This window comes from Rhagoletis pomonella, unplaced genomic scaffold (assembly GCF_013731165.1).
Source record: "Rhagoletis pomonella isolate Grant_MI unplaced genomic scaffold, Rhpom_1.0 Rhpom_scaffold_00008, whole genome shotgun sequence".
NCBI classification, from domain to species: domain Eukaryota; kingdom Metazoa; phylum Arthropoda; class Insecta; order Diptera; family Tephritidae; genus Rhagoletis; species Rhagoletis pomonella.
Window position 1 is genome coordinate 16,395,693 of NW_023458562.1, and position 10,122 is coordinate 16,405,814.

A 10,122-nucleotide genomic window follows, 5' to 3' on the forward strand; every position below is an offset into this window, starting at 1 on the left:
CTAAGTCTATTTTTAAATATTTTACCTTAGAGAAAAAAAACTTATAGTCATTTCGATGTTATTGAAAATATTTTTTATTATTATTTGAATATAACCGGAAAGAAATGAAACAAGTACCAAAATATGAGTTTTCACAAAAAGTGGAATTTTCACCGTAGAGATATAGTTTCCAAGGGAAAATTAAGTTTTTTCGTGGAGTTGCTATGAAAACTTAAAAAAGAAGCATTTTTTGATCGAACAAAAATATTTGCCTTGAGAAATTTTCAAAAGATAATTAATTAATTTTTGTAAATAAGAGATACGATTTTTGGCGATGAAAAAGTAGCTAGTAAAATTCCAAAGTTAAATATGCAACATAGTTTTATTGTTTGCAGATTTCTGAAGGGAAGTTTTATTCTATGAAAAAATATTTATTTCTAACAATTTTCTAGCCATTCGAAGGAAAAAATTTAAAAGATGGAAAGCTTCAAAACGCCAGCGGCTTGGTACTGGTCTCAAAATTGCGATATTCCTCAGTTCTGGGGGTGTCTGGGAAATAAATTTGAACCACCCTAATGCAAACATTCTTTCGCGTAATATATGCAATAACTGTGCGCAATTTGAATATCTTCAAAGCTTCATAGCTGGTTTCGCTTAAAATATGTAGTATTGTCGTGTGTTTTTTCTAAGTTTTCTATTAATAAAATTTTATGTGTCAGGGGGTGTGTCTCCAGCACGAATATCGTTTACTGACAAATAGAATTAACTATTATGCAAAATACTTGCGCTATTGTTTACAAATATTAATGATGACTAAAAATAATTAAGTTGTGAGGGGTCAGACAAGTAGGGGAATTACTTAGCTGATCGAGCTAGTGTTGCTCATAGATTTTTAATAATTTAAAATCATATTATAAGTCTGAAAGGCAGCACATACATATGCACATAGATATATATACATACATATATGGTGATCTAAGTATGTAACTACCATTTGTTCATTACTGAATTTATTCGCGACACTTTTAAAATTATCACTGCCTTTAAGTTTTCTTCTCGTTTACGAAGTTTCATGACTGGCTGCTTCCATGTCTTCGCTTTAGTTGTCATTCCTTCGATGCCGAGTCGTTGGATATTTTATTTCGGACATATCGTCCATATGCCAACTAAATCGTGGTATTTTCCTGCGTTTTATGCAAACGTTATTCCTTTTCTCTTTCGGTGCCTGTCGCTCAAGCAACTGGTCCATAGAAGGATTATTTAGTTTTATTACATTTTTTTTCGCTCAGAAATTGTTTCCTTGACGGCGTTGTAGCTAGCCTATCCATCTCTTTCAACGGATCTCCAGCTGTACGGACCGAAATACTATTGGTAATTGTTTGCTAGACTTCGGATTTAGATGCATTCTTAAACCGCGTTTGAAGGCTGACTCTCATAATAGCGCGATTTTTACTTATATGGGTGAATCTTCTACTTCCAGAGCCACAATCTTAGGTTAGAAGATTTCTTGGAAGAAAAGATATGAAAGCCGTGTATGTAGCCTTCATACCTGAACTAGGTTGCATATCTGCCCATTGTGAATGCCTTGTGTGAGGCGGAAGAAGACACTCACATGAAATTGTGAAGGTCCGACAGTTTCACCTCCACTAGCAATGTCAAGCTGGTGAAAAGTCCAGACTTTAAATACTGATTCGGTTTCCACTGGATACATTAAAAGTGGTAAACTGATTCCTCTTTTTTCTATTCCGGAGTAAAACTACGGATCGGTACGAACCCCTACTGCAGAGCTTCAAACCTGTTAAAGTATTTGAGTTTGTTCTCTGTTCAACCACGGCCGTAAAGACTTCGAAATGCAAACAGTTTTCTCAATAGGATATTCGTGACGGTTATGGTATGTTGGCAAAATGTACTCATAACCTCGCAAACGCTGATTGTAGAGCGTGGCTTGTTTCATGAATTTGTAGTTCTATGCCTGGTTATCTTATCAGCTGTTGCGTTCCTTTACATCTTTCGTAACGGCTTTTAGTTTATTGAGTAAATGTAATTTGACTAGTCGTAAGATTGCTATGCCAAGTGACCCAGCAAAGAGTAGCGTTGACGAGATGAAGGGATACCTAATGAGGTGCGTAATTTTTTCCTAATTTCCGGTTTCACTACTCACGCCTTCAGTATAGCACCGAGTTTGAGGTGCTCGAAGCCAATGAACTATGTCCTTGAGAGATGCATGGATACTGGAACCAGAACAATACGATCTTTGTGTAAATCCAAGTGGCTATGAGCGTGCTCAGATCTCAACAGGTAACTTTAAAAAGTGGCGAGGTAATACCTTAAAAAGCTGTGAGTTTGGGTGCTCTCGTTTCCGAGTTACAGTGGTATTGAAGAAATGAGCGTGGCGATAAACACGCAAAGGAAGAAGCGATAACCTCTCTTATCGCCCCAGAGACCCATCTGCGGCGCAGGAAAGCGGACAGTTTCTACTTATGACCAAACACGGGAAAAAAGCTAACAGAAATCGCTACTGGCCATCAGAATTTTCCCGGGCATTTAACTGAATTGTGTGCAAAGAGACTGGCAATTTTCTTATATGTGGCACCCTTTGTAGGCGAAGTAGATTGAATTCCATGACAGATGTTAAGAAACGGGTTGATTAGTAATCGTAAATACATATTTTTATTTGCGTTTAGCATCCAACTGTTAATGGAGTTCATTGCCCACCGCACAGAACAATACAGAGCGCTGTTAAGATTATTGTAGTTAAACTGGTGTAATGTCAATAGTTAATAAGTACATATTAGGGAATAGCTGTCATCAGCAATTACTGAGGGGAGATGAAGGGGCTTTGCGAATAATTAAATGCTGTAACACAATGAAAAGCAGCTAAGTAAACTAGTTGTTGGACGCGTAAATGCCACTTACGGAAGAGATATTTTTTTTGTTTACTTGTATGTATGTTTGTATATATTTATGCATGTATGTATGCAATTCATATGCTTATCTAGTACTCACTAAACAAGCAAATGAGCTCACTTAGCGCCAGTTCATGACCGGTTGAGTTGAGTTGAGTCAGCTGTGCGCATGCAGTGCTGGTTCACATGACGTTTGGCTTGTGACGACGCCTTTTAACACCCAAACGCCGAACATTTTGTGAGTTTACTCTTCACAAAAGGTCACCAATTAGGGAATGAGCATTTGAATGAAGTTCTAACTACATTAGTGCGCCAGTTTTACTTATCAGGCGGCATCATTAGCACTTAGCCATTAATAACTCGTATGTTGGTCATGGAGAAGGAGGAGTTTGCTAATTATAGCCACACGCGACACTGTTGGACTTGTTTGCTTATATGAATTTGCAATGAATGGGATTAGTTTTGCCAGTTGTGTCATTTGGTGATATTTCAGTGGAAATTTGCATTTAGTTAAATTGTTTATTTTGTTAGTTTAGCGAATTTTGTTTGATCAATATGCAAACTTTTCAGCTAGCTGAAGAGCTAGTGAAATATGTATATATTTTTAGTTAAATATGCCATTTATTTATTTTGGACAGTGCTCTGCTTAAATTTTTAGTTATCAATAAACAGTTTATAATTTTTTATTTATTTTAAATTAATTTTGCATAGATAAATTCTCAAAAAAAAAAAATATATAATTAATTAATTTTTAAACCCAAATTTTCGTCCCATTTAGTTTTACATATATTTTCCAACATCAGCAAGCCACACATTTTCTACAAATTTTTGTCAATAAAAAGCAAATTTCAAATAGAAAAAAATTGCAGAAATTCGAAAAATCAACAGCACCTTCTCCACCCAATACACCGTTAAAGTCTTCGGCGAACAAAGGAAATTCAGCAAAGTTTAACGAAAGTAAAGGAAATGGCGAAGAGCGACCGGCTTGGTCAGCTGTGGAAGCTGATGGTTATAAATTTGCTTCTATTGCATTTTTATTATTATTATTGCTATGCTGTTGTGGGCATGTGTGTGCGCCTGTGTTGCATGCGCCAGCAGTCACGTTCCATGGGCGCATAAGATATGTATGAAAGAGAAAATTTTAAGTGTACCTAAAAATCGTATGCATGTACAGTGGTGGCCAAAGAAATGAGAATACTTTGACGTCAGTTGGACATAATAATTTGAGGTGCAAAAATAACAAATTTTACTTATATACATGGAGTCTGTATTGTTATTTAGGTCTTCAAAGCTTCTTTTACTTTGCATTTCAATGTCAACTCAAGAAACCAGATACTGTTAGGCACTACGAACATGGCGCGGAGGTGGCTCTGGCGCCAGCAAGTGGCTGTTGGGATGGTCTTTACAGTAACGTAGCAAGGGAAACTGATTGTATCAGGCTGTGCTCCTCAAGTGGAAGCATTTGCGCTTCACTGTGGAGTTGGTGATTTGGAGCCATGAGGATTCATGCCGCGGCTGTCTGTAGCGCGGCGTTCTGGCAGATCTAAAGTCTTGGCAACCGTGTCCTACTTGTGCCGGGAGTCCATATTAGTGAGTTTATCTGTATCATGTGTCGAGTTTGGTCGAATCGAATAAAAACTTGTCTTAAAATATTTTTTTTAAATTACTGGTTTTTATTAGTGCCTTAAAAGTTACAATTGGCGCTTATTTGATGTTAAAAAATTTTGACTTAAATTTTACCAAAGCAAGCTAGAAATAACCGAGAATTTTTCTCAAAAGGTAACTAAATTTTTACTGTTTTTCAATTATAAATTGCATACTCGGCAAGGTCTTCAAAATAATTTTTTTTCAATGTTTACAAAATCATTTCTTGTTATATGACCTTCACTGTGTTATATTTATATGCGTAAATGTATAAGAAGCACATGTGCGGCACTGCAGGATACTCACTCGTTACAAGGACCCTATCAGCTCTTGACGATAGCGCAATGCAACGACTTTGCAAACAGATATGCCGTTGTTTTGCGCCATTAGTCTTAAGTCTGAATTTATTTCATGCTACATACATAATTAACATTCATGCAATATACATACAATGCTATTGCCTTGCATCGCTTCATTCCAAATACTCACCTAGCCAGTCTTATCAGCGCCATCTTCCCGTAATCCTTACAGCTTAATACGGAATCCGTTCGGAAGAGTTGCAAATATATGTATGTAAGTAGAAGGTAACAAATTTCAATGGACAATGTTTTTATTTTTTTATGTATGAATGCTCGTTTATCCACTCAGCAGTTCGTTGTCCTTTTTCGTTGTTGGCCAGCTAGCAGCAGTTGGCAGTTAGCAGTCAAAGTCCAAGTCGAGTTGCAGCAATGCAATTACCACGCCCACGTACCAATTGTTGCTGCCTGTTGTCAGTTTTTTTTTCTGTTTTACTCCTTTTCACTTGTTTCGAGTTGAAGAAAAAAAAATATTTTTGGCAGTGATTTCTATTTATCAGCAAAATGGGGGATGCATACAAAAAAAAAAAGAATGATTCCTTTGGCAGACGGACAATTCTCACGTTTATTACTCAATTCACCGTCCCTTTTCACCTAACGATTTTTGTTACTTTGCAGCGGTTATTGCTCCGCACATTCGTCTGGTTATTGTTGTTGCTATTGCTGCTAGAGTGCAGAAATGTATGTATGTTTGTAAGTAGTTGACGCGTTGTTGTTTTTGCCGGTACACACGGCGCTATTTACCTTTTGTAGGTAGGAATTTCTTGTTATTATTTTTTGTTGTTGCTTTTTATGACTGTGTTTTGTTTTCGATTTTTCCACCTTTAACTGCCTGGCGATTGCGTTTAAATGATTACGTTTGTTTTCTCACGTTTAGTTTTATTTTCTGGTTGTTTTACATATGTACGTACATATATAGCATTTATTCCGTTGTTTTTGTACGCGGCTTTTCGTGTGTGTTTACATTACGATTTGCGCAAACTAAGTCAATTTCCGTTTGATTTGTTTATAGAATTTGCATTTATTCCAAGTCGTCATAGATACCACTGAGAAATTATGAAATTTTCGCTGCACAAATAACTTTGAATTCAACGAAAATTGTATAAGAATTTTATTTTCGGTAAGTCTTCTTTTAGATTCGCTAGTAATATTTTATTTTTAGCTTAAGAAAAACGTAGTTTCGACAGTTTCTTTGGGGAATTTGAAATCGTTTTTCTTTCAGCAGAGCACTTTTTTCTTGTTGCCAGCAAATTAGTGCAAGTTGTTTTTTTTTTTTCAAAAATATTAAGCGAATTGCTGTTAAAAATTAAGCGAACAGCTTTCACCAACTTATCTTCGCGCGCGTTTAAAATCAACTGAAGTTAAATCTGTCTGCTATCGTCGTTTTTCCACACTTTGCGATTTCAGCCACAATGAACGAAGAGCGCGAAACAATGCAGTGAGCGTCAAAAGCCGGTTTTTTAAATTCTCTTTAGCCAGCAGGGTTGCTTTCGTTGGGTTAATTTGCTAAGAAATGGTCTGTTTTTACATTTCTGGATAAGTTTCGGGCAAATGAGCGTTAATGCGAAATGCTCTCAAAACGAGAATGAAACTGCACAAAACCCCGGGAACGCAAAAAACACTTTTCGTTCCTGAAACTAAACATCAAATCGTATAAAATTTTAAATTTGAAAGCTGAACGGCGGCGAACTCAGCGTTAAATTGTTAGTGCAGTTGACATTTTTTTTTAATCAAAGAAAAAAGCGGTCTGTTATGCTGGATTTCCACTAGGCACTAAATGGCAAATGACAAAGTTGGGCATCAAAACATATTCGTATCATTACGTTAAAAAAATTGTCATTACGTTCATTTCCACATGGCATTTTTTTAAATGACATATAATTTTTGTCATTTCGGCGCATAGTGAAAATTCGACATTATTCATTAATGTTTGTCTTCCGCCAGATAGCCAGTTTTCACAAACAGTCCGGGCGGCATCGGATTAGTGAGAAACATAAATTACTCTCTGAAAGTGACTCTCACCGTTCAAGAACAGAAAACGAAACACAAATTAGCAAGCCCGCGAGGTGAAAGTGAAAACTGAGTTTTTTGTTCGGCTATAGAATGTAATAATAATAATAAGGCGTAAGATATTTGATTAATTTTGTAAAAAATGTGTAGCGGCATAATTTTTTATCGCCTAAATTACGACAAATACAATGTGCTTTGAGCAAGTCCCTACTCAACTAAATACAACTCTGTGTTTGAATCCGGTATCAGCGTTCGGAGTTTACTCCGACCGGAGTAGATTTGCTACGGTTTAAAAACAAATCATTTTTAAGCAAGAAACAAAACCGACTTCAATTCTCATACAAAAATTTTAGATTTCCGTTAATTTCTTCATCACCCAATGATGGGATTTAAATCAAATTGGTATGGGACCACCTGTGAGGTACCACCTTTCCTTTAAAAAAATGATATAAAGCGGTTAACGTGGTCCAAAGTTATCCGGTAACATACATAAAAACAAAAAAAATATTCCGACGAACTGATAACCCTCTCCCTTTTCTGAAGTCGGTTAAAAATTAAAATCTACAACTTGCTCCGTTTTTTTCACTTACTTACACTTCGGGCCGTTTTTTTGGTAGTTAACCCACTCAAAACTACCTAAATAACGCTATCTGAGAGGGAAAACCTGCTAAGCCCAGTTTTAAAAATTTTAAAGGAGAGAATAAAAGCCTTTCGCGTATGCCAAGCTAAACCAACCCCCAAACGAATCCATTTTCGCAATGTTAATGAAAAATTTGTCTGCTTGTGTATTGCTGAAAATAAACGGTTAGAAGTGAAACAGTTAGAATAATCGTTTAGGAAATTAATAATTTTTAATACATAGTTCTTACTTCCTGCATTAACAAATATTTTTTAGTAAAAGTGGACTTAGCAAATTTTCGCTCTAAGTTAATTATTTTGAACAAATTGCTCGAAGATGTTTAGGTCGAGATTGTCAGTCATCTCGGTACGAACGTCGGGGTGTCCGTTCATAGTCTCAGTCTGCACTTTGAATGTTAGCTAGTCTCTATCTCTAATCGCTGTGCTCGTTGTAACATTACATTTGCGTTTGTGTTTTTGCATGTATGTAGTTGAAGTTTAAAGAGATGTTTGCGGAAGCAATGCCCACAGCGCAATTTTCTAATTACTTGTAGTCCGAACGCTGGCTCCAGTATTGCTACAAAAAAAAAAAAAAAAACAAGGCAAGCAGTGTTACTTTCATTTCACTTCAGACTAGAGCTGCCAGATCATAAGCAAATGAATTGCGGCCTACACATCAAGACGGGCACGATGAGAGATATTCAAGTGCTGTTTTAGTTCGTCGAGGGAGGCCCTTACTGCTCAATTTTCTACAAGCCCAGAGTAGCCGTTGGTTGCCAGAGAGATTATTTGTGCGAGTACTGGTTCCCAAGTAGACGAAGCCACCGAGTCCAACAAGCCACGCCACTCCTTCCTCTTTTGTGCTGAATTGCGGCCGTTGAGTGCCAACTATATCCAAGTCTGTCTCTTCCCTTAGCTTCCATTGTCTTCTTTTTCCTCTACTACAACCATAGGGTAACGCGTTTAATTCTTTCAGGGCTGAAGCGTTTTCGTATATTCCTAACGACCAAATCAAATCAGCGGAGCCGCTATTTTTTTAATTATCTGTTCTAAGTCTAAGCGTATCGTTGTAATACTCATACAAGTCTGTGGTATTCATCGTCGTCAAAGGGCAAATGCCCGTAAATTCTACGTAGAATCTTTATCGATTACTTCAAGAACCGTCCAATCAAAAGTTTACTTGTCCGCGATTTTATGAGCCTTTCTCCATTTCAAATCCACCCTCATCAAAGATCCAGTTCGCTGGCACCTTGCTGATACGACGCCCATCTGTTCAAGTCCAAGGTCACACGCAGGTACACAAAGTACTTCCACTCTGGCTTTTCTTGGTAGGACCGAATGTATATCACTCCGATGGGGATGGACCAGAGGAAGACGGGTGTTAATTGGTTTTGGTTTTGCTGATATGTGAAGATATATTTTGTATCATGCAGAGAGAATTTAGTCTGCTCAGGTAGGAATGTATCTGCTGCAGTAGCCAGAACGCACTTGTGATAGTCTAGCGCGGCTTCCACAGGCAATTGAAGTTTTGTCTCATCAACGGTCGGTGTTAGCTTTCCTAAACCGGCCGCCACAGGTCGGGAGTTGGTGAGGGTTGCGACAGACTCCCTGTGAATGCCGGTTATGGCCTGCCTTTACAGTTCGTAGAGACGCCTTCTGACGAGACATGGCGCAGGTTCTGCCTCAGGTAGGTGTCTGTTCGGGTGCTCACGTCTGTGGCACCGTGCTACAAACGGCATGCACAGCATAATGTTTTGCTCACTCTCAGGGAGACTTTGGGCCTCAGTGTGAAGGTGATCTTCAGCTAAGTGGCGACTTCCAAACGCTGCTAACAATCAGGACACGTTTCATTTCTCATTTTTTACATTAAAAAAATTCTATGAAATTTTCCTACAGACATTTTCTAAAAAATTGCGTGATATATTCATTTCTTGTTTTTCCAATAATTTGACAAAATTTTTCAGAAATATTCAGTAATTTTTGTTTTACTTAGCTTATTGTTCTAAAATATTTAAATAACGCTTTTTAAATCGTCCTTTCTGAGACCATTATAAAACCTTTAATACGACTAACCCTAGCAAGATGTGGGAAGAGCTTGCCAGCTATAAGAATCACTTCCTTCAACTCGAAGTGAAGAGCATGAAAAGTGAAACGATAAACGATTTGGTCACCAGCGCATATCAACAACGTCAATCGAAGCGCTGCAAATGTGCATGCCCAGACGTGGCCAAATGTGAGAGTTCCACCTATTTCCGGGACCATGCGGCGTTGGCTTACGGCTTCATATGCGTAGAGAAGTTGATCAAAGATATGTGTAGTGACGTGCCGCTAGTAAAATGGCAGAATATTAATTCACTCTCAGAAGTATTGCGCAATCCATGGCAAGCGCAGCGGGCCATTACACAGTACGATGTGGTGCGGAAGTAAGTGCACTCTTATTCTATGAAGATAGAGATGGTCTAATTGCAGCTGCTACTTTTGGTTTTTTCTACCGCTAGGTGCACAAATATGTTCATGCGCCTACAGTATGGCTATCATCAGGAACACTACCACGAACGCAGGCAGTTGATGAAAATATTTTGTAAGTAGTAAGAAAGCAAAAAAAAAAA

The 10,122-nt window shown here is 37.7% G+C and overlaps 2 protein-coding genes across 2 annotated transcripts in view; one reads left to right on the forward strand and one right to left on the reverse strand.

Annotated features, from left to right (window-relative positions):
- The window catches only part of LOC118745093 (cell wall protein DAN4), a 260,172-nt gene that overhangs the window by 217,792 nt on the left and 32,258 nt on the right, over nt 1-10,122 (reverse strand). The window lies entirely within an intron of this gene.
- Nucleotides 9,577-10,122, forward strand: part of LOC118744249 — a 1,665-nt gene continuing 1,119 nt past the window's right edge. Inside the window, exons 1-2 of the mRNA XM_036477135.1 lie at nt 9,577-9,936; nt 10,012-10,094. Coding sequence (XP_036333028.1) covers nt 9,596-9,936; nt 10,012-10,094 — 424 coding nt within the window. The 5' untranslated portion in view covers nt 9,577-9,595. The remainder of the gene's footprint in view (nt 9,937-10,011; nt 10,095-10,122) is intronic.